Source organism: Theobroma umbraticum, unplaced genomic scaffold (genome assembly GCF_002168275.2).
Source record: "Theobroma umbraticum cultivar Fairchild unplaced genomic scaffold, ASM216827v3 scaffold_34.0, whole genome shotgun sequence".
Lineage (NCBI taxonomy): Eukaryota > Viridiplantae > Streptophyta > Magnoliopsida > Malvales > Malvaceae > Theobroma > Theobroma umbraticum.
Genome location: NW_018397275.1, coordinates 603967 through 630305, shown reverse-complemented (window position 1 = coordinate 630305; position 26339 = coordinate 603967). Strand labels below are relative to the sequence as shown.

The following is a 26339-nucleotide window of genomic DNA, read 5'->3' as shown; positions in this document are numbered from 1 at the left end:
TTCTGTTTGTCCATACATCTGCAACATAGCAACAATCACATTTATAGAGCTTCATTTTTAATAAGCTCATTAAGTTCTAAATGCCTCAATAATCATGGCTCACTGGCTACATATACATCAACAATCTCATTTTAATTTAATCATGGCCTAATAGTTGGATATACATAAATAATATCACATCAGATCATACATCAATATTCCGTCAACAAATGGGAAATCTAATCTTACATCGTAGTATCACCATCACATTGGTTTAGTCACAACATATCTAGTAGCCATGAAAATCATACATCACCTAGATGTCTAATAGCTCATGCTTCCCAATGGCATTAACAAATAAACACATTTACTAACGTGTACATTAACAATATACTAGCCTAGGCACACCTATCTAGGCAATCACATTCACATATGTACATACATAGTTCTCTAGCCTAGGCATGTTCAACTAGGCCTACATTCATAATATAGTACCAATGTAGTGCATTTTTCATGGATTATGCATCATATGCATTTAATTAACCTACTCATGATGACAAATTAGAGGTACTCTATAGCCAAACGTCGATTCATAACCTCCAATTGTATTTCAGCCCTTAAATGTGCCCAATGGCTCAATTTTCCCTTAAGCACATCAAAATATTACAAAACTAATTAAATCCTAGGTTTAAAAAAATGCTAGCTTTTCTAAAAAAAATCAAATCTTTAGCAATCCAACACATAAGCTTAATTCCTTCAACCATGAGCTAAACCCATACCTTAAAAGTTGGATTATGTTATTGTTTACCCCAGATCCTCAGTTAACTCAAGGGGGTCAATTTCTTCAATGTAGAACCAAAGCAAGATATAACTTATTCACCGGTTAAATTGAAAATCAATTGGTACAATCTTTATCGTTACCTTTAGAAGCATTTTTCAAGCTCTAAATATACTCCAAACAACTCCAGGTGCTTCAAAAATTCATTCTTAGAAGTCAAGGTTTTAGGTTTTGTAGGGAAAAAGTAAAAATCACATAAACTAAATTTTGGAAATGAAAACACTTAGCTCCAACAATTGGAATCCAAGATTGATTGTTGGATTTGAATGGGCTTGAAAAAGGTAAATTTTGAGAGAAAATGGTGAAGCAAGGAAGGAAAAAAAGATAAAATGCGAAAGGTTCAGTTTTAGGGCTTTTAAGCTCGATTTAAGCTAATTTGGTAGCCTAAGGTCTACTAAAGGAAGTCTGTAGTTGACCTTGACTAGAAAATTTCTCCCATTTTCCTTCTCAAGATCAACTATAGAGGACCTATAGTCGATACTGGACTAGAATGTCCAGTTCCACTCAACTTATGTTCACAAGATCGACTACGGAAGCCCTATAGTCAATCTTTGACCAATATGCTTGTATTTCTCCCATTTTTCCTTCCTAGGATTGATTATAAAAAGGCCATATCAATCTTAGGCCAACATACTCAACTTTTCAAGTCCAGATATGTAAAAATGGCTCTCTGAAAAGTCTAAACTCATTCTAAACATCTTCCATAACCTCAAATCACTCTTAAATTCAACACGCACATAACATATCATCCATTATCATATCAAATACGAATCAAACCTCCGAATCATAGAACTTATCACACAATTTCTCAAAAATTTGCCTAAGGGTCGACATATACATTCTCAAATACTTAGCATATATAACATATCATTAATGTCCTCAAGGCATAGTATATTTAATAGATCATTCTCATTTAACTTAATTTACCTCAAAATTTAGGGTGTTAAATTTTCATATGATCTTGATTTTGAAGATTGGGTTCTTGATTTTCATGCTAAATAATGATTTAAAATTTTTGAGTTTAACTATGCTTCTAGTATGTTTTACTTCTAAACTTCAATGATTGTGCAAAAGGGCAGATGTTGTCGATATTATCACGCAAGTATATGTATCATAACAAGTAAAATAATAGTAAGTAAAGTGTCAAATCCCATAGAAAATTGTACCAACTTTTGTTAAATACTAAAATTAACACAATTCAATCTTATTCAAACAACCAAATTCAAATGATTAATTAAAAGCAAAACTAAAACTAAATAATAACTAAATTAAATCTAAAAGTCAATAGGCAAAACTTTACTAGAAAAAATTTAATTAATAAAAAGTCTAAGATTACAATATCCCTCGACACTTCTTCTGAATCTTGTTTCTCTCTCTAAACTTACTTTAATGGATTGAGTTACTAACCTAGAGTCTCAACTTATTGATAAGTCTTTATCAAGGTTCTTAAAAAATATCTCTTATAATTAATTTATTATATGTCTATGTAAATTCAACTGAAGAAAGATTCATTAAGTTTATGCTCTAACCTTGGCTACTTGCGACCCGTAGGTATATGTCTATCCTATATACAAATCAAATCACCTAATTAACAAAATAAATTGGAACACATGCCATTCCATTTATGGCCCAATCTAGACTCTTTTCGTTAAGTTGTATTTAGATATCCAAATCAATCTAATTAGTGATCAAGCAATTACAAACATTAAATATAGAATAGGAATAAACAACTCATTTTCCTTTAATAATAAGCAAAAGAGAGTTAAAGTATTCATGTTATATGTTGAGTTCAATCATAATCCTAGAAAAAGTAAATTGGTTCATAATATCAACTGAAAACATCATCTAAAGAAAATCAACGATCAATACAAGACAAAGAAAGTTAAAGAAGAATAAAATTAGAGAGAGAAACTAGGATTTACAGCATTCGAATCTACAATCTTCTTTTTTCCCTTGCTTTTTTTTCTTTTGTTGATGGCTCTTTTTCTTCAAAAAAGTTGCTCTCTATACCCCCTTTGAATCCACTGAAAAAGTCCCTTCAAATACCTTTCAAAAACCATATTTAAAAAAATCGTAAAAATAGATTTTTAGGTGGGTGGCATGGTGTCGCGGCCTAACTTCTTGGGCACCATAGCCTTATGCTCTCAAGCTGAAGTATGGTGGCTTTTCTTCTTCTGGGTGCTGCGACCTTCCCTCACCACAATCGTGACCTTGGCTCCCTTATGTTGCCTTGTGCATATTCTACTATAGTCTTTCTTCTTGCAATGTCATTTTCTCCTTGATATGATCTGAACTAGGAAAACTAGTAAACATAAAAGTTGTGGCCATGTCTCTTAAGTTTCCAATGGCTTAAGAATCAAGTCAATTAGACTTTTGGAGTGAAAGTTATGCTCGAAATACTGCAGCATGTATTAGAGATGCACTCGGCCATACTTGTATGGTTCATCACCAATTAAAGCCGTTTCATTTGAGAACCTTCAAATACAAGAGACTAAAACACTAAAAACTAAACTAAAAGAAATTTATCATAAAATTAAACTAAACAACTTAAACTAAAATAAACTTAGCATGATTTAAATTAATTAAGAAAAATAACTAACAACACGTACTTCGTAAACATAAATCTCAAGAACATTGCTAATTCAGTACTCAAAATGTGGCAAAATAAATCTATATAATAGAGTTATCTCACCCTCAAACTTAAGATTTTGCTAGTCTTTCAGCAAAGCATAAAAGAAAACTAAGCAAAACAAAAACATGTAATTGATGAAAATAATTTAATTGATGAAAAACAAATAAATAGAGATGAGTTGCACCAAGCCAATGATCTCTCATAATTTCTTCAAATGTTATCTTAAAATCTCAACTGAAGGTAAAACATAGATATCATTCAAATTCATGTTTCAATTAAAATGCGAGCTCATTCTTTAATGGATTTTCGTGTGTGTGTGAAATCTCTGGCAATAAATATCATGCCATCTGGATAAATTTATGGCCATGCAAAATTCAAATTAATACTTAATCAAGTATACCTCTTTTCTTTTCTTCCAACTTTTTATTTATCAAACACTTTATTTTTTTTTCCATCACAATTTTAACACTCCCAAACTTATTTCTTTTGGCATATGGATAGTGAGGTGAATACTAAACACAATGGATTTTTTCAACAACTCCACCCTTTCTACCTTATTCTTCATTTAACTCAAAACACTTCCTAAATTGATTAACATACTTAGGAGTGAGGGATGCAAAATTGGAGAATTATTTAAAAGCAAGGCTCAAGTAATTATGTGTTTACCAAAGAAAAGGTAATATTAGTCTCACAGGTGTATATTAGGGATCAAAATAAATAAAAGTACGCTCACAAGGTTCAAATGGTCCAAAGATGGCCTAAATTATCTCCTTAACTAAGTATTGTCTAGCATTTCACCTTAAGAGAGAATTAAGCAAATTCTAGAATTCAAGACATAATTCAAAAATTCACATTCACATCAACCTTCTCTAAATATGCACAACAATTCTAAACAAAAGATATAGTGCTCAATTAATGGAAATCTCATTCTAATAATAATACTAAACATAAGAATTTAAACAAACTCAAACAATATCCACATTTTTCCAAAAGCTAAAGACAACAAGATAACTAAGTTCTCATCATTGGATTAGGAAAATCATTAGAAAAGGTACAAAATCACTCAAGCTATCAATGAAATAAACTTTTAAAAACTAAACATAAATGAAAAAGAAATTGAAATGGAGAAAATCATGCAAATGAAATAAACTTAAGACATAAATGAAAAAGATGTTACTCTCCCCCAAACTTAAACTAAACATTGTCCTCAGTCTTTAAAATAGAAAAAGAAAAAGGAAAGTAAAACTCCCTTAACAATGGTAGTAATGCCAAAGTAGCTCTATTCTTCTTCTTCGCCCTCATCATTATCTCTAAAGTTATTAGGAAAGATCAATAAGGTGACAAATATCTAAATACAAAAAGAATAAAAACAAATTAATGAGGAAAATTAAAACAAATAAATAAAAACTTCAAAGAAAAAGGGTAAGAGTTTTAAAAGTTCAAGTTAGCTCCCAAGAAGGACTTCTTTATAATCAATAGCTTGACTATGGATGGTTTTTATTGTTGTCTACTAAAGTGATTAAGGATCTTTGGCTATTCAATTCAACTCATAAATAATGTTAAAGTCATTACCCATTCACTCTGAATGTTCTGATAGCCTCACTACAAATGTTTATAACACCACACAAATAGACCTTAACCACCTTGTAGGGACCTATCCACTTTGATATTTTGTTTCCATGGAAAAAACTTGCCTAATTTGGTTAGTAACACTTGTTGTCCAACTTTAAAATCAAGATTAATTAAAGATTGTGGAATCTGCTCATTTTTCCCCAAACAAGCTTCAAAGGTTTTCTTTGAATATTTGTTGTCAACAACCTCCTTAGCCAACTCATCAACTACATCCACTCTAAGGCAACTTTCTATAAAGGAAAGATATTTAGTTGTATTGAATATATTAAACTCGACTACCTTCTCTCCATCTTTAAAAGATATCTTGCCATTCTTCACATCTATGATTGCTCAATTGTAGCCAAGAATGGTTATCCTAAAATAAAAGGAATTTAACATCCCCTTCCATCTCAAGCATAATAAAGTCTACTGGAATGTACAATTTTCCAATTTTAACTGAAACATCTTTTATAATCTCAACAGGTTACCTTATTGTTTTGTTTGATAACTGAAAAGAAACTGTAGTAGGTTGTTTCTTATGAAGTCTAATTTTCCTGGCAATCGACAAAGGCATAATTAAAACACTAGCACCCAAATCACACAAAGCTTTAGAAAATTTAACACTATCAATAATACAAAGGATAGAAAAACTCCTTGAATCCTTAAGCTTAGGTGGAAGCTTATTTTAGATTATAGCACCACACTCCTCAATAAATGCAACTGTCTCAAAATCTTCTAATCTCTTTTTTTTAGTCAGAATGTCTCTCAAGAACTTAACATAGCTTGGCATCTATTCTAAAACTTCAACAAAAAAGACATTAATATGGAACTTCTTAAGTACCTCAAGAAACCTCTAAAATTTCTTGTTAAGTTTCTGCTTCAAAAAACGTTGAGGGACAGGTAGTGGTGATTGTAACCGATTTGATTGAGCTTTCTCACCTTGAGCTTGTTCCTCAGAATTTTCAACCATTCTTTCTTTTGTAACAGGTTTACCTAAAGAATCTGATTGCATATTACTACCTTCTACCTCTTTCCCACTTTTGAGTGTGATTACATTACAATGCTCCTTTCTTTCTCTTCTAGGATTGGGTTCAATGTTACTCGATAAAGTTCCCTGAGGCCTACTATTAATGGCATTGGCAAGTTTACCCATTTATGTCTCAAGATTTTGAATTGATGTCATTTGACTTTGAATGATAACTGTGTGACTTTGAATGATGGCATCATTCTTTGATATGTAGGCATCATTCTTTGCTATGAATTGCATGAATATTTCCTCCATAGATGGTTTTTTCTCAAGCATAGGGGCTCTAACTTGAGTTGAGAATCTAAATGGAGAATTTGGCTTTAGTGCTGAGGAAGATCCCTGATTATTGTTATAAGAAAAGTTAAGATGATTCCTCTGACTAAGATTATAAGTGTTGGAATATGGATTGTTCTGTTGCCTATCAAGATTCTTAACAAACTATACTGATTCAAAATTAATTAGGTAGTGATCATAGAATGAACCTTCAAAGTATCAAATTTCTTGGTTAATGCAGCAATCTGTGTAGTCGAGGTTTTAACAGCATCAAACTCATAAATATCAACTCTCATAGGCATCAATCTCTCAAATGACCATTGATAGTTATTAAATGCCATCTCTTACAATAAGTCATATGCCTCATAAATAGATTTTTCCATGAGTGGTCCTCCAACTGCGCATTAATGGTAATTCTAATCGAACCCATCAACCCATTATAAAATGCCTAGACCTGCAACCATTTAGGTAACCCATGAAGAAGACATCTTTTGAGTCGATCCTTATACCCCTCAAAAGCCTCATACAGCAACTCTGAATCTAGTTGCATGAATGATATGATGTCATTCCTCATTTTTCACAGTCTTGGCTAGTCGAAAGAACTTAGTTAAAAACTTTTGAACCAGATCATCCCAAGTAGTAATAGAGCCAGTAAGAAATGAATTCAACCAATTTTTAACCTTGTCTCGTAATGAAAAAGGAACGAGTCTCAATCTAATCACACCATTAGTGACTCTATTGCACTTCAATGTATCATAAATCACCAATAAATTTGAGATATGAGCATTTGGATCATCATTGGATAGTCCTCCAAATTGCACTGAAGTCTAAATCATCTAAATGATCATTGACTTGATTTCAAAGTTATTAGCATGTATTGTAGGTCTTCAGATGCTAGAGTGAAAACCCAACACAAGAAGAATAGCATAATCTCTCAAACACTTGTTTTCTTCTACTTGTTGCCCTTGAATTTGCTACTCTCCTTAGTGTTCAGCCATTGTTTCGATGTGAGTTGAAGGTTATGAATTTTCTCTCTGAAGTCTTCGAAAAGTCTTGGCAATTTTTAGATTAAAAGGAACAATCTACAAATTTATCAATCTTCGCATAAAATGACCAAAAAAACCAAAAAATAAGCAAAAACAGTTGAATTAAGACTAGGATTGTTTGGTATTAATATTAGCAAAAAGTAGGAAAATAATTCCTTGGCAACGGTGCCAAAAACTTGTTATCGATTTTATCATGTAAGTGTACGTATCATAACAAGTAATATAATGATTGTCAAATCCCACGAAGAATTGTACTAAGTATTAAAATTATCACAACCTAATCTTGTTCAAATAACCAAATTAAAGTGATTGATTAAAAGCAAAATTAAGACTAAATAATCACTAAATTAAATCTAAAAGCTACTAGGCAAAACTTTATTAGAAAAAATTCAATTAATAAAAAGCCTAGAATTACAATATCCCTTTACACTTCAGTTGAATCTTGTTTCTCTCTCTAAACTTACGTCAATGGATTGAATTGTTAATCTAAAGTTCTAACTTATTTATAAGTCTCTATCATGGTTCTTATAAAACATATCTCTCAATTAATTTACTATATGTCTATATAAATTCAACTGAAGAAAAATCTATTAAGTTTATGCTCTAATCTTGGCTACATGCAACACAGGTATACTTTTATCCTACATGCAAATCAAATCACCTAATCAACTAAGTGAATTTAAACACATGTTATTCCATTCATGGCTTAATCTAAACTCCCTTCATCAAGTTGTATTTAGATATCCAAATCAATCTAATTGGCGATCAAACAATTAGAAGCATTAAACTTAGAATTGGAATAAACAACTCATATTCCATTGATAATAAGCAGAAAAGAGATAAAGTATTTAAATTACATGTTGAATTCAATCATAATCCTAGAAATAGTAAATTAGTTCATAATATCTACTAAAAACATATTCTAAAGAAAATCAACCATCAATACAAGACAAAGAAAGTGAGAAAAGAACAAAATTAGAGAGATAAACTAAGATTTGTAACTTTCAAATCTCCAATCTTCTTTGTTTTCCCTTGGTTTTTTTCTTTTGTTGATGGCTTCTTTTATCCAAAAAAGCTACTCTCTATGGCCCTTTGGGTGTCGCGGCATCATGCTCTTAAGCTGAAGTATGGTTTCATTTCTTCTTCCAAGTGTTGTGGCCTTCCTTCACCACGGTCGCAGCCTTGGCTCCCTTGTGCTGCCTTGTGCATATTCTACTGCAATCTCTCCTCTTTCTCCTTGGTCTAATCTAAACTGGGTGAAATGTTAAATATAGAAGTTGTAGCCCTATTTCTTAACTTTCCAATAGCTTAAGAATTACGTCAATTGGACTTTTAGAGTGAAAGTTATGCTCAAAATACTACAGCATGTATGAGAGATGCACTTAGCCATACTTGTATGGTTAATCACCAATTAAAGTCGTGAACCTTCAAAAACTAGAGACTAAATTAGTAATAACTAAACTAAAAGCAATTTATCACAAAGTTAAACTAAAACAACTCAAATTAAAATAACTCAATGTGATTTAAACTAATTAAAAAAATAACTAACAACACTTAATTCTTAAACATAAATCTCAAGAACTTAGCAAATTTAGTACTTAAAATGTGACAAAATAACATATGTAATATAGTTATTTGTAGAGGAATCCCCTTTTTTAGTGTCAAAACTTGAAGTTTTATAAGGTTAATACGCACTTTGGAAAAAAAAGATCGACCTATTATGGTCAAAGGGTTAATCCTTGGAAGTTTACGAACTTATCCCAGCATTCTAGTCCGAAGGGATCAACCCTCAAAAGGGCAAAGGTCAATCCCTAAGAAGAAAAACACTCTGGGCAGAGGTTTTATGTTGTGGGGATCGACCTTGAGAGAACAAGGGTCGATCCTTACAAAAGGTCGATTCCTATTCTACATTTCTTAAAAGTGAAATGTTTTGAAAGGGTTTTCAAGAACTTTTGGGTTGACACTTCAACCCCACTACTCAGGGATATATACATGATTAGATCCATTGTATTGATGCACATAAACATAATTTATACAGGATTTAACCAAGGTTTGCTTTTTCTCCATGAGTAGGTTTTATGGAAATGAAAATGCATATTTGAAAAATATTAAATTCTATAAACACTCGCTTGTACAGCTTGTTCCCTTTCCCATATTTGCTCATTGAGTTTATGAAACTCATTCTTTCAAATTTGTTGTGTTTTCATACTCATAGTTTGTTGGGTCCCAACTACTTGGAGGGAGTCTCCAACCTTGTTCTGGTAAGTTTACTTGATGGCATCTAATAAGCGCTTCCACAATTCTAGGTTCACTTTATTATCCGTCTGTCTAGTGCCTAAACATATTATTTTATATATCACGAGATGGTAGAGACACTATCGATATTAGCCACGAGTTGGCATAGGTTTATGTAAATGTACCGTGAAGACACTTGTTTGGGTTATTTTGAGTTTATTCTGCGTAACTGAACTCATGCCAAGGCATTAATCCAATCTGATGGAATTGTATTTCTACAAATGTATGTATGTGTATATATATTGTGTCAAGACACATTCTCATATCTTTTCCTGTCATCTAATGTAAATATGAACGATGTGATTCTACTGCTTACTTAGACTTGGTGGAGTTTCCAACTTGGTTCTTGTGACGGTCATAGCCCTGGATTGGGTCATGACAACTAGTGTGAATTAAGATGTTGTATGTGGACCACATGAATTCAAAATATCTGAATTTGACTAATGGATGTCGACATGAGTTAGTTGTCAAATATTCAAATATGTAAGTGATATATATGATATAACAATTTAATTTTAATAGTATAATATTTTTAATTACTTGAACAAAATGAAATAGTTGAGTACTTTGATTGAATCCACTTAGCACTATTGTATGAAGAATGAGAAATTTGCCTTGATTCTTATGAAATTATTTGAATAAATTCATGGTTATGTAGACTAAAAGAATATTATGACAGTAAAATAAAATCAAAACATAATATAAAACTATATTGATAAGGTGATTTATCATCATATATGAAAAAACAGTTTTTGATTTATTACATAAATTTCAAAACATAATATAAAACAATATTAAGAATTTAGTACCTTTACCTATGAAAATTGTGGAGTCTTTATCAAGTTATCAATTTGACATTTTTTCATTCTCTTAGCTTATTCCAAAGCATTGTTTGGTCGACACGATGATCTATCTCCTTTACCTATTTACTTTTTTGCCTTCTTTCTCATTATGTCCATTTTTGTCAAATTGAAACTTCTGTCTGCCATCATCAAAGCTCTAAGACTCTTCAATTGATAATTGATTCAAAGCTACTTCAACTTTGAGCCTTTCCTTTCTCCATCACTCATTATCATATCAAATGATTGCTCACTCATTGCACCTCTTGTTACTAAATTAGAATACCATCTATACAAAACTTTGTAACAAGTACTTAATCTACTTTTAGATCCTTTGATCCAGTGGATGCGAAAGAATTTACCATTACTCCAATCTTCTTTTTTTTGGTCCGTCTTTTTAATATGTATTGATTTGGAACTCGTTTAAAATTCTGAAAAGAAAGCACCTTCAAAGCATGAGCAAATCAAATATCAAAAAATTCAAATTTGTTAGAACTATAAGTGACTGTAGAATTTGATAGTCAAATATAATTGTATGATGACAAGGTTTTCCTAGATTAATGACATTGTAACTAGTAATACTCCTAGAAATTTTAGCAATGCACAACTAACAATCCCAAGTAAGCCAAAGATTATTGGACAACATTTTAAAAACTGTTAAAGTATATACATCTACTACATGCTTTAATATCTCCATCAAAAATGGCAAAGATGGCTTACTCTGATCGTCTTTGTAGTCAACTTTCAACACCTCGTAGCATCCATCAAGCAATAATCTTTGAAATTGATGAAAAAATGTAATAAATCATAATTATAACTAATGTAAATTCTTATTTGATCATTCATACTCTCACCTCTTTGAGTAATGGGCATATTTGCACAAAAAAAAAAAATTCATCCATAAACCAAAACCCATTTCTCTTTCAACTCAAATTGTCTCTACAACCAACTATTGTCCTCCAAATTGTATTTCAGAAGCATATGATCCCTTGCATTTGAAAATCTTCCTCTTTGTCATGATCATAAACACAACTATTAAAATATTTAGCAAAACCAGTAAAATCTCTCAAATGCATCACTAAAGTTCTTTGTTTCATTTTGATACATATGGCATACACATAAACGATGATATGTTTCAGATCATTATGAAGCAAGCACTTTCATCATTGTAGCATCTTGATTTGTACGCATCGTCATTAGCTTTTTCCCTAACATTGCTTTCAAAAATGAATCAAATATCCACAAAAAGAAAATCACATATTTCATCATACAACAATGTTGCATCAAAGATAACACTTTGGTTATGATGATTAACACCAACGAATAATGCAAAAAATCTACCCTTTTTATTTTTTCTACATGTTGTATCAAAACATACCACATCTCCACAGGACAAAGTAAGAAGACAACAAGTACAAAGAAAGAAGTTCTGGCTAGATTGATAGGAAAATTCATTAAAAGGAGAGTGAGCTAGATAAAAGATGTTTAGTTTCGGACAATAAGATAGTGTGTAGGAATTTGAACAAGTGGATTCTCATTTAGACATCCCCACAAGCTAAATGTTAGATCATTGTGTGGTTAATTTATGTTTTTCAATTCTATATCAAACATTCCATTAGCTAATTTTTGGCTATTGGTATTTTTCATCAATAAAGCATAATTTTCAAAAAAAAAAATACCACATTTTCAAAAATTCATAATCTAATTTAATCCTACCATTTTTCTAGAAAATATTTGTTATGAAATCATCATGATCAACCTATATAACATAAGAAAAATTAGGATCACAATGTTGTATATTTTATAGACACTCGAAGATACCATTACTATCTCTAACTTTCATTGCTTCTGTTTTCTTAAAACATAAGTAATTATTGTAGTCCTCATGAATTAAACCATGATTTTCGAGTCCACCAACTTTTCTTAGCAAAAACCAATACTCTCCTTTAGTGCTATTTTAAAGTGATCATCTATTTCAAGTTCAATACCTTGAGTGGGATTAATTACCCTCTGAGATCTTAGAATCACACACTTACAAGGAGAACCTAATGCAATGGTATGCTCTACAATAAAATTTGTAACACGTACTTTACCATTATATCGTAAAACTTTTGATACAACTAAGCAGCCAAATCTTGTTTCAAGAAAGTGACTTTTGACATCATCATCTCTTTTATCCTTTTGTTGAGTTCCTTGACAAAAAATCCTATCTACCCAGTTACTACACTTATCCCAATGTCTTTTAGTTTTTTGACTACTAGATCCTACTTCTTTTCCATACTTGCTATAAAAATCATATTTAAACACTTATCTTACTTTAGATTCTACTCCTCCATTTGGTTCAATCGATAGGGAAATATCATCTTTTGTAAATTCCAATCTTCGACACGATTGATTTTTATTCATTGTATTTATAGTTTCTTTATCTATAACCTAACAATAAAAAAAACAAATTTAGTTATCTTTTAAATTAGCAAAAGAATCAAACCCTCCTTTTATATTATTTCATTTGATATGGTCAAAAGTTCATTAACTAAAGGCAATCAATCAAAAAAATATATCAAATTTGAATTAAGGGTAAACTCTACATATACCGCTTGTGGTTTGACATTTTCTCACATAGGACCCTAAAGTTCTTTTTTTTCTAAATAAAACCTTGTGCTTTACTAACAGTGTCAAATTCTCAATTAAGTTTTCACTACAAGACAATGAGACCTTTATATTTAAAAACTTTAATTTTTTACATTTGAACCTTAAATTCCCAAATTCTCCTTCAAAGAGATGGAGAAAGGATTGAACCTACTTAATCTTAAATAGTTAATTTTAAAACTTTGACATTTGTATTATAATTAAATTAATGATTTTACAAACATATTAGCCATTACACCAATTTTCATAACAAAACAAAAAAATGATAAAATATATCTGGTTACCAATTTTGCTAATAAAGTTGAGTCTTATTTTTATTATTTGTGCCTTTCTAATAACTTAATTATTATTTTAGCTTTCTCATACTTTTGCTGTAAAAAAATATAAAATTAAATTATATTTTGCCATTAAAAATTGAGATAAACAGCTAAAAGTCTATCAATTATACTACCACACATTAAGTTTGCTTTCGAAAATTAAAAAAAAACTATTATTCTTATTCCATGCATTAAATTTAAACTTCTTGGTTTCATGTTGGTTTTTTTATATATATGTAGTTGATGCTTAATTAATCTATTATGTGTTTCTTGTCACCAAAGCCTCTAGCTTGCTTCAATCCACCTCCACGTAGTGTACAACCCAATCACACAAAAATAGATAATGCAACTACGCAGAGAAATTCAATTACACTGTTGTCGAATTTTCACATAAGTGCATGTAATCGCAAACAAGTATTATAGTAGAAATAGAGTATTGTTCCCATAAAGATTCGTTTCTAAATTTTCACCAAATACTAAAATTTTATAACAAATTAATCTTATTTAAGCAATCCAAAAATTGAAGAAAAACTAATTAAAACGAAATCAAAATAAACACTAAATTAATCAATAAAAATTAAATATGCTTGAGAAAGACAATAGATTGAAGACCTAGGATTATGGGTTCATTCAAAACTTCATTTAATACTATCTTTTCTTATTATTTATCTTTTTTGGGTGGTTTTACTAACCTAGAATCCCAAGCTATGTACAAGTCTCCATTGAAATGCTTACACAAATATCTAACTTAATTAGTTTACTATATGTCTATAGGAATTAATTAAATTAAGTTCATTAAACGAGTGTCTTAATTTGGTTAGGCATGACAATTGGCATATGTCTACCAAAATCGCAAATCAGATTACCTAAGTGACGTTAACATACACTATTTAAATCTTAATTCAACTTAAAATCTCTCTGCAATTAAAGGCATTATTAAGTGCTTGTTTGGCTTGACTTTTTTTCAGCTCATCTACCTCTTAAAAGCAAAAGTGAGGCCAAACATAAATTTTGAAAAGCTATTAAAAAATAACTTTTTTTAAAAGAATAAAATTTTTAAAAGAAGAGCTTCAAGAAAAGCTCATATGAGGAGCTTTTTCTTCTCTTTTTATAAAAATACAAGAGAAATTTTATTTTTTTCAAAAATAACCTTATCTGTTAAATATAATTATAATATTATCCTCTCAAAAAAATAAAATACCCTTTATGATAATTTTAACTAAAATTATAACTTACAAAAAAGAACTTATAAAAAGAAATTTACCAAACAACTTCAGTTTAATTCTAAAAACTATTATTTTTCATAAGAGCTTCATAATAGTTTTTAAGCTAGAAAAAAGTCATGCCAAATAGGCTTTAAGAACATATTTAAATAAGCAAAACTATACTCAATTATGATAAATAAAATAAAAATAAATATTCAAACTACATATTGAAATTCACCATAATATTAGAAAAGCAAATTACTTCATGATATCTACATAAAATAATATTCAAAGAAATTCAGCTATAAATTCAAAACAAGAAAATAAGTATAACACAAAAGAGATAAATAAACTAATACTGAAGCCTGATTGATCTCGAATCTCTCTCAATTACTCTTGATTTCTTACTTGATTCTTAGTTTCAATTCTCCATAACAGTTGCCACCGTTGTTCTCTCCTTTGAAAAAGTCTCTTAATTATGTGTAAGGTGTCCTAATGTCCAAATTACCATCATAAATTTTATTTTTGAAAACCGAGTTGGCGTTGTGGCCATGACTTCTTGGCGTCGTGGTGCAGTGGGAGTCATTGGTGGGAACGCTGCAATACTTCTTCCACGCCACCATACTCTGGCTTTGAGTCGAAGTATGATGCACCTCAACCAAGGGTTAAAAACCAACAATCAAGAAAACGGAAAGGTCGAGGTCCCCAATCAACTGACTCAGAAGCAAGAGGAATTGGGCAGTGATCTGAAAGCCCTCTCCGTAAAGCTCACTGAACAAGATCATGAAAATGAAGAAGCCACTCCGAGGAAAGCAGGAAATGATCAATTCTGCTTTGTACCATACCAGGTAAATTTTTTGTCCAATAAAGGCAAGTTAGTGAATTCACAAATGTTGATAAAATCATTAAAATCAGATATACCTATGCCTAAATTGACACAACCCTTTCTCTCTTCCGCACCTCTGACAGTATTAAAATCACGAGCACAACACCAACTAGCTAGGAAATTTGTTCCAAGGGAAATAAGCTCATTCCATGAGGAGCATTTATCACCCAAGTCACAAGGAGCATAAACGTTGATGATAACACAACGAAAAATTCTAAGGAAGCCGAATTCCACAAAATAAAATGAACCTTTCAGTAATTAGGGGAGATGATAATTCGAAAAAACTAGTGTCCCCAGTAGAAATAATGCCTCCAGAACATCCTGATGCAGGACTGAAAAGCCAACCAATATTTTGATAACCCCAAAGCCACTCAAAAATATTTGATTTAAAATCTGAGTTTCGATTCTTGAAGAAACATAAGCTCAATTTTGTTCAGCCAGACCATTTTACGCACAGCGCTGATTTTTTGAGGGCATCCCAACCCTCCTGCATTCCAAGATGGCATTCGTATAGCTACAAGAGCGACAAAGCGACAAAACAAGGCAAACGAAAAATTCAACATGGCCCAGAAAATGAAATCCAAGCAAGAGTTGGCCTGAAAATCGATACTCGAAAACAACTCAAAGCTTGATGGTGCAAATATTAGCAGTGAACCATCAAGGGGGAAACGGCATAAAGAAAAGGAAAGAGGCTCCCCAGATAGACATAAAGCAGCTATTAAGCCCAAGCAAAGAAAGCTTTCCTAAAGATGGAAATCCAGAAAAAATGAGAGTGAAAGAATACACATTAGGTTCCCAGAATCAAGAATCTCAATGAAAAGAAAACCATCTGAATTGAGAATTTAAGGATTCTTACGGCCAATGTTCCTTTCCATTTTGTCCAAAAATAAAACCCCAATTGTTTACTCGAATCCCAAATACTTTTTTGCTTCACTGGTAATTATTGCATCTCTATTCTTAAAATCCCCATCAGAGAGAGAAGAGTTGGCAAAGGGACTTTCAGTGTTATGGAGAAGAATTCTCTTGGTCTGTTTAATAATCCCCTTTTTTCTTTGTTTCCCAAATCTTTTTGAGCCCATTCTTCCCCCCTTAACCACTCTTGAGATATCCTCTAAGAACGTAACTTTTCTAGCAAATTTCTGGTAGAGTTTCAGAAACACCATTATCTTCAGAGTAAAAGTTTTCCAACGGTTCGTTAACACACTCAGTGTCTGGAAAGGGTGATGATGGATTAGGATCAATGGATGGTTCCTCTTCTAATACCGGATTGGGATCATGATGTCTTTGCTGTGCTTGGTGATCCTCTTTTTGCACAATAGTACTTGAGAGAAGGTTGCTGCGGTACTCCATTTCACACCACTCATCGGAGGTTGATGAACCCGAACATCGGGAATCCCCTGCTAGAGGAGGAACACAACCTGGGAAATCAAGAATACATTCTGGGGAAAATTCACAAACATAAATACTAAAAATCTGATTCCCCACAGCTAACTGTATATTTTCTAACTTGTCTTAGCTAGCTTTGTTGTAATGAGCATAGTAGCTCGTTCAAAAGAGTTAAAACTTTGATGACTCCTCCCCAAGAGTGTGAAACGTACCCCGAAGACTTCCAATTCGATGAAAAGTGAACCCCTGTAATTGACAACCAACAGCGTCGTTCTTGAGGCTGCAAACAGCCTTGTATCGGGGACACTTGGCCAAGCTAAGGGCACGACAATGCTAAAAAAATCTTACTCCATTTAATTTCTGAATAAATATGTTTGCCTCTTCCATCAAATGGAATCGCCCGAACCCATACTTTCTATCACTCCTTGGCTGTCTAAAAGGAATATAAGTCCCAATGACTCTTGAGAAATTGTTACAAATGGTTGTTAAGCCACTGCTTTGTGATGCATAATGGAAGATTTGCGATATACAGTGGTGAAATCTTCACTCCGTTGGCTTTCACGCATCGCCGAGTACTATCATAATTAAAATAATAATAATTATTAAAAAATAAAAATATATTAAAATTTATAAATTAAAAATTTTAACATTATATTAAAAAAGTTAAAATTCATAAACTAAACGTTTTAACATTAAACTAAAGAAAGTTTAAATTCAATACATTCATTTAATACAAGTAAAAATATTTAATATAACTATAATTATACATGACGATTTTTCATATTTTAAAAACATATATAATAATATCAGTCGAAACATTATCAAATATATCTTTTTTAATATATGTCACTAAACAATCATTCATCCACTTATCAGTCGTTTGATATAGAACTTAAATTTTTTAAATAGAGAGAGTGAAAAACAACAATTAAGGATAAAAAAAAAAAAGAAACGTCACTACGGGTCTTGAGGAAAGAGAGTAATTCAAGTTTTGATTTTTTTAATGAAATTTTAAATTATAAAACAATTTATCTTTTTATGTAATATTTAAATATTAATAAATAAATTACTTTTTAATAATTTGACTTTAACTTAGAATCTTTAACCCCATTCCTTACAAAATTATAAAAAAATTAATAGATTCATAGTATTATTAGTTACATAAAACTTAATAAAACTCTATAAAAATTGTATAAAATGTAAAAAATTTTGCCAAATGAGTGGTGTCATGTGACACCACTCTTCTCAAGGTGGATCTGCCCATGGCTACGGGGAAAGGCCGGCTTTAGCATAAAGCCACCGTAGCCTTTGCCTTAGGCCTCACAATTTTATACGCTTCATAATTTTATATGATATAATTAATTATATTAAATATATATATAAATTAATATAATTAATAAAATATTTTTAAAATTAAATATTTATTTACTTTCACTTCCTATCTCCTAGTAATTTTTAACTATTTATCTCACTTCCTCACTCACATAAAAATCAAAATAATTAATAAAATTATATATTCTCTCACTTTCTCAATTATGTATCTAATAAATTTTTATTTTCTATCATTTCACAATTCCCATGATGCTAATAATTCTCAATTAATTTTTTATTTTCAATAAACGTAATATGTTTTTAATGATTTTCAACTAACGGTATTTTTTTCTTAATTTCAATAAAGAGGGCCTCATTTAAATATTTAAACGTTTTAGGTGTTCAAAGGTATTGAGTTGGCTCTGCCATGGGGAGAAAACTTTTGCACGACTCTATTTTTGGTTGTCTCAGTTTATAACATGTTCTTTTCCTTTGCAGCCTGTCACCGTGATACAACTTGTCAGTATTTCAAAGAAGTATGAAGGTATAAAGAAGAGATTATTTCCTCTCAACAGAAAGACTTATATTTGGTTGGATGTTGTTATCTCACCCATCGACATTTGTTTCTCCCACTACTTTGGAACAATGGTCCTTTGAACCTTCTCAAGAGCGTGATGGCTTCAATATTATCTCTAATACAAAACTTCAAGTCATGAAAAATGTGCGACAAGCAAAGAAGTCAATTTGTCCAAAGGTGAGTTAATTGGAAGCATGAAACATGGGCATGACAACACACAAGCATGCAATGAACTTGACATTAGAGAAAATTCAAAAGCATAAACTTATTTGGTTGCATTCCTTGCTTGCAAGCTTTGTGTATTTAGTCTTTCAAGCACAAACTTTGACATTAAATTAGAGATATTTAAAATTGTTGGCCTCATGACAATTAGCACTAAAGGTGTAATTAATGTTTTGTTTCCATCCGATTGCTGGCAAAAATTACCAAACGGCCGAATAAAATTGCACTTTCCACTCAAGTGAGTTCATCAATTGCATATTCCCCAACTCGCTATGTTTATGGATGGTTGAGTCATTATCTAAAACCTCACTCTCCAACCTCATAAGATATAAGTAAAAGTGTGATGATTCAGTTCCTAGGGAAAGGCAAGGGCAAATATTTGGTGAACATGAAGCACGTGAGTTGATTCGCACAAATTTGGTCATAAACAGAGACGAGATCATCATTGATAATAGGACACTTGATCATGGACATCATGATTATCTTACTATTATCCACTTTAGCTATGTGCTTGCTTGACACAATAAGGCTATTATTATAGAGTTGGAAGACACTTTGGCACTGTAAAGATTTTCCTTGAGTTTGTAAGACCAACATTTGGAAACACTTTTACATCCAACCTTTGTGTTGATCACAAATTAAGTTTCAAAGAAATTCAACTAGCAAAAGCAATTTGCTTCGCTTGCGATTAGATGGCTTGAATCATGAAATTTCAAGAGAAATACAAACTTGATTTATTCCTCAATTATCCTTGTCAACTTGGTAGTTTCATCATTGTATATATTTGAATCATCCTCAGTCTACAAAAATATATATTATTTTTTTAATTGACTTAACTTGACAATGAAATCAAGCTAATTATTTATTTGCTTAAGCCGTCTTTGTAAAGATTTTCAACTTAGATAAATTATTTGTTAGAGGTAGTTTAGGCTCTTACTGAGGTGCATCTAATCTTTAAGCATAATAACTTTTTAAGAACTTGCCATTGATTGGGTCAACCCTTAATCCAACTTAATCAACTATCTTGTATGCATCATTAGTGTAAACTTCTTGGTAAACATACGACCCATCCCATTTTGAAAGAAACTTAGTGTCAATACGATACGATATGAAATGTTTATGGATCTTCTCATCACAAGAACTAAGTCTCCACGGACACCAATATTTTTAAAGTAAACAATAAAAAAATTAATCACGTCAAGCAAAATTCTTAGGCTCCAAATAAATGTGGTTTTCATGCCCTTAAATGAAATCTATAAAAATGAATATGTATACGTGTAAACTCTTGATTCTAAAATTATGTTTAGTTTAATTGATATTTTTTACTTATAAAAAATAATGTTATAATTGATTTAAAATAAATAGATTAATAATTGTAAGTGTCACACTAAACATGCTATTATTAGTCTATAATAAAAAATAATATGAAAAAAAACATTTTTCTATTAAATTCTTTAAAAAATTATTATTTTTGTATCAAAATGCATTTTTAACCTTTTTGCTTCCAAAAACAAAAGACAAATGGTATAATCACCAATTAAATGAAATCTACATTTGTGTTTGTTTGATTTCTTTATATTTATTTTTTATTTTTTTTTACGTTCACTTTTTTATATATATTTTAAATAAAAATATCAATCACGAAACTAAGGTGCAGTTAGACATCCCTTTTGTTTCTATTTTCTATTTTCATATTCAGTTATTTTTAAAATAACAATAGAGAGCATGCCTGGTAAGCTTTTTTCTGTTTTCGATTTTTCATAAACGAAAACAAAATTTCTAAAATTTTTGGAAGCAAGAATTTCTTACATTAATTGTTTACGTGAACAATGTTTTCGTCTTTGACACTGTTCATATGTGGGTTTCATGTTCTAATTTGAAAAATAATATTAATGTTATAATAAAAATTAATTAGATAATGAATTAATCTAAAATAATATAAATTTACTACGAAATACTAATAAATTGGAAAACATTTAATTAAATATTAAAAACTTCAAAATCCACAAGTAGTTATATTAGAATATGAAATTTTTTTGAAAAATATAGAAAATAGTGAATATAAATTAAAAATTATAATTTATTTATATTTTATAATATTTAAATTATATAGTTTAATGTCATATATTAATATAATATAATTTAATAATTAGTAGATATTTGATGATTTAATAACTTACTAATTATGAATAGTTACAAATATAATAATATTATAGTTATTTATAATTTAAGAATTTATAAATAATATAATGATTTTGTAATATTAATCAATATTAAATAATATTTTTCAAATAATACTATTAATTAGTATAAAATAATAAATTCATAATACTATTTATTAATATGATTTTATAATATAATGCTTTACAAAATTGTTTTATGTTATATGAAATAATTTAATATTTTATAAAATAATTTAAAATAATAGAATTTAAAAATAATTATAGAAATTATGTAATGTAATTTTCAAACAAAATTAATTGATATTATGATTATGTTAAATAATATGAATCAATGTTTTATATAATTATAGTATTTAATTAATATTTAATATAATTAAAATACTAATTTCCAAATGATTATTAAGATATGATAGAATTAAATAATATTGTTAGCCAATATTAAATAACATTATTTTAATATTATTATTTACCTAATTTATTTAGTAAATATATATTTATTTAAATTCTATTTTGGTGAATTTTTAAGTTTTTCCTTTAGGTTTTCAGAATTTGGAAAGCAAAAAATCCGAATAAGCTGCAGAACGAGAAGACACTTGATGTAGTGGATAATAATAATAATAATAATAATAATAATAATGGTGCATAGCAGACGCATCCTAAAATCTTAAAACTAGCTTCATCAAGGAAATTGGGAATTTATTTTAGAGAGGACACCATATCCTATAACCTTTGTCCAAACAGGAGTGTACCACAAATCTCTATTTTTTGGTCATACTACAGTAGAATAATATCTGATACAACACTACCCTCTGGACTCTGGAGCTATCAAGGTAGAGTTTAGGACTCCTAGCAATTCCACATTTTAATCCCAGATCAAGGGCACAGCTGTGATAACAGTCAAATATAGCAGTCTTGATAGCTTTGAAGATCAAGCTGTTGTTTAATTCCAGGATTGACACAAAAAACAAGCTGAAACATTCTCCCGCAGGCTACACAATTTAACAACAAAAAGGATTGGACTCTATTAACTCTGCTACATAGAAGAGCTTAGGATTAAGCATACCCAAGCAAGAACCCTTCTTCCACAAAGAAAAAGGACTACTGGAATTGGCAAGTCCAGGACAGACCACATTAAGCGAAACACCTTTCAACCCTCTGAGGCTTTAGGAGAGTTTTCTGGTGTCTTCAGAACAGCACCTGCCTTGCCTTTGTGTGCCATTACAGCCGCACGAAACTCTTCGACTAAGGAAGCATCCTTGAACTTCAATGCAAATGTAGACAGCCCCTCTTTCTCTTCACCAGTACTATTCATGCAGGCAAAAGTGATACCTTTCTTGTCCATATTTGTCAGCTTCATATCTGGGTAAAGACTTGCATTTAGAATCAACCTGTAATTTCCTTTAGCTCTCATGAGTAGCCTGGCTCTTTCTGTCCCAGTTGTAGAGACATTCACCTTAAGTTCTCCCTTCCCACGCTCTTTCCAACCCCCATCTATGAATTCAAACAGCACAGAATCAGCTAAGAACACCACTTTCTCATTCTCTTCTCCCGTCTCAACTGGAACCTCCTGCATGGCTGGAAAACCACTTCCCTCACTCTTGGAAACAATTGAAGTCCCTGATGTGTTGAAGAGGGAAGAGTTTCCATTTGTCGAAAGACCAAAACCAAAGGAAGGCTGGTCATTTTTCTGCCCAAAAAGTGGAACAGAACTAGTAGAACCATCCTTTAGAGTAGATCCAAAGGAGAATGAAGTAGTAGAGAATCCAGTGCCAGCAAGTCCTGTGAAGGCATTTTGGCTACTTGAAAGCTGTTGGAATGAACTCAACGATGCACCTTCTGCAGTTGAATCTGCATTTTCACTACTCTTATCTTTTTTATCTTCATTTGCAGGTTTTTCATCTTTCTTATCTTCATCCTCACTTTTACCGCCTCCTGCTGGTTTTTCATCATTGGCCTCCTTTAGAATTTCTTCATTTACAACATTACTGCCCTTATCCTCAGCACTTTCCTTATCAGCAACAGCATCAGAAACTAGCTCATCCTCCTTATTTTCATACTGTTTAATATTCTCACTTTCACTCTTTGCCGACCCAGGCTCTGTTTCATCTGTTTTTTTCTCTGACTGCTTATTATTTCCATCTTCATTCTGTTCAGATTTGTTAACATCATCTTTCCCATCTTCTGAAACTTCTTTCTCATTGGCAATTGGTGCTTCAGCTGTAACCTCAGCGGTGGTTGTGCTGGATTCAGGGGCTGCACTAGGTGTGTCAGAAGTAATGGTTGGTTCCAAAGGGGGAACCAAGCGAATCGCAGAAAAAGGATTGGATGAGGCAGCTGAAGTGGTTTGATTTCTGCGAACTTTAAGTATTCTTCTGTTTGCCAACACTTCATCACTAGCCCTCTTAAAAGTTCCGGTCTCTTGTTCAGAAGAATCTTCATCATCATCAAGACCAGGGTTATCCCGAGAAAGTTCTCTTCCAGCAGCCCTCTTCTTTGAAGGTGGAAGGGCATTTTCTGCATCCCCCATTGCAGTAATAAGCCAAGAAACCAAAACTTGAGGATGTTGTTGTGGAAACTAGGGTCTGCAGATCATTAGATATGATATATCCAATGAGATGATAAGAAGACAAATTAACATGAATTTGGCCAGCTTATAATTTTTCATCAAACCATAATAAGTGAACAGTGGAAAATAGCTGCAAAACTTAGCACATAAACAGTAAAACAGATGCCCAAGAGGCTAACACTCCTCACCAATATGTAATAGCAAAGGATATTTACCACTAAACAGACACAGAACTTATGCCCAGATTTCCACAAGAATCTCGTTAAAATCTAGGAACAATGCATAGTGCATGGTCCGATAATAAATAATACATTAACACAAACATAAATCCACATAAACGTAAATTTTTCTGGCAACAGGTGATAAGGCTCTGCATCAATCTGCTAAAGGTTTGGGATAGACAAAGCTATCTTCCAAGGAAACAAGACATGTGTCCAAAGTTCCCATGTCAATCATAATAAAACCTATGAAGCACCATTGTGCACAGAACAAGAACAAAAATATAATTAAAATAAATGAACCGCATACTGGGTAAACCCATGCATACATTTGCTTTAAATTTCAACTATTTTAACTCTACAAAATGATTACTTATAAACATACAAAATTTAATACAATAAAATCCAAGAAGTCCTTCCTGCAGGGAATAACTTTCAAGCACAGATTGGGTATAACTAATAGTATCTCAATACAACTTAATCCAAAACCTGCAGGCAACTTTCCCTAATAGAACAAATTTGTTGTTTCACATATCACATGCAATCAATTTCGCATCACCAAGAACAGACAATTTCACGAGCTAATTTCCACATATAGCAGCAGGCTCTGACTGATGTTGCCACCACACAGACCTCAAAGACATTTGATTGGAGAAAACATTGACCCCAAAACCACAAAGGTTCCAAATTAGAGAATGCAAAGGGGAAAAGAATCACAACCCCCCCCCAAAGAGAGAGAGATGCTAAGCTCAAGTCATAGTTAGGTATAACTTGAATCCCATTATGGTATCAAATTGCTTTCTTCCCCATTACCAGACTAATGAAACTGTCAGAACAAGAATCCCTTAAGAATGTAGCAGTAATCGTCAACTTATCTAAAAAAGGGAAAACACCCAATGAAATCTTGAACAAATACCCTTTCTTCACATACATACAAATAAAACTAAAATCATAAGGGACAAAAAATCAAAAGTTTACTCTGGTTCATCAATCATTGATCAATAACTCTTTAACTCTCTCAGAAGAATGTAGTGAGACGAAATTAAAACCAAGAGCAGAAGTAATCATCTAGCCAATGTCCACTATAAATGACAATTTATAAGCATTCTTCAGCTTAGAATTACAAATTACATTTTCTGAAAACCATTTTATATCTTGAGAAAAAAAAAGGGAAAAAAAAGTAATCTGAAAAGCACCCTACAATATACATAAACTAGAATGGAAAAGGCAAAAGAATAGAATTCCGTATGAAATAATAATCAAAGGGGCATACAAAAAGATAACAGTCAAAAAATGAAAGCTAAACTTTAGAAGCAAAAGGTGGCCAACTAGCACAAGTATCAGAATACTAGAAGATTTCAAAACATAAATAAATAAATAAACAGAGCAAGAAATTATTGCCGTTTCGATAGCAGAACCCACCTGTCTGAAACAGGGGAAATCCCCTTTTCTTTAGCATATCTAAATACAAGAATTTTGGGGGGAGAGGAAAAAGCCAACATTTTGTGTGGAACCACAGAACTAAGGGTTCAACATAAAAGAGATGCAAACTAACAAATAAGAAATTAAATTTATATTTTACTTTTAAACATCAATACCTTAAATAAAAATGGCCTCTTTGAGCCAAAGGAAACAGAAAGTAGAACTAAAGAATTAACTTCAGTCACGCTACTTTTGTGCGTTTTCCCAGCAAACAAACAAGAATCTGACGATTGTTATGAACTGGGCATTCAAGAATGTCATCAAACTTAACAAATTCGCTTAAAAAAGATATGCGTGGCTCAATTTTAAAGCCAGAAAAAGAGAAAATCTAGCAAGATATTCATAAAAAGGAAAAGGAAAGAAGAATTGTGAATTAAAGACCAAATAGAAAAAAAAAAAAGAGAGATTAAGATTTAGATAGTAAAGAAGAGCGAATGGAATGGGACTTACATAAGAGCAGAACAGAGCGAAAGCAGACGCAAAACCCTAGTAGTGACACAGAGAGAGAGAGAGAGAGAGGAGAGAGAGATCCAAAGAGTAAAAGGGTTTTAATATAATATTTATTTTTTATCTTTTGTCTTAATATTTTTTTTATTTTGGGAATTTTGAGGTTGAGGGGTTTGGATATGGAAGGGACCTTGGGTTTGGCCTTTTCATTTCTGCTGCGGGGTTGCGGGGAGACGGGATAGAGGGCGTTCTCACTAGATGCCGCGTGGAATTTCTATGGTTTCTTCACACGTGTAATTCATGTGTGCATGTGTTTTTAATCAAAAAGAAAAGATTATTTGTTTTATTTG

The 26339-nt window shown here is 31.4% G+C and overlaps 1 protein-coding gene across 1 annotated transcript; it reads right to left on the bottom strand.

Annotated features, from left to right (window-relative positions):
- Positions 1–22129: 22129 nt before the first annotated feature.
- LOC110427462 (nuclear pore complex protein NUP50B-like) lies at positions 22130–26197 on the bottom strand. The gene is made up of 2 exons (XM_021443000.2): positions 25993–26197; positions 22130–23858 (listed from the first exon to the last, which is right to left on the bottom strand). Exon 2 carries the CDS (start codon positions 23801–23803, stop codon positions 22424–22426), a length of 1380 nt encoding a protein of 459 aa, XP_021298675.1. The 5' UTR covers positions 23804–23858; positions 25993–26197; the 3' UTR covers positions 22130–22423.
- Positions 26198–26339: the final 142 nt, after the last annotated feature.

Bases quoted from the DNA above. Each gene is read 5' to 3' on its own strand.
- LOC110427462 (XM_021443000.2), bottom strand. From the start codon at position 23,803: ATGGGGGATGCAGAAAATGCCCTTCCACCTTCAAAGAAGAGGGCTGCT.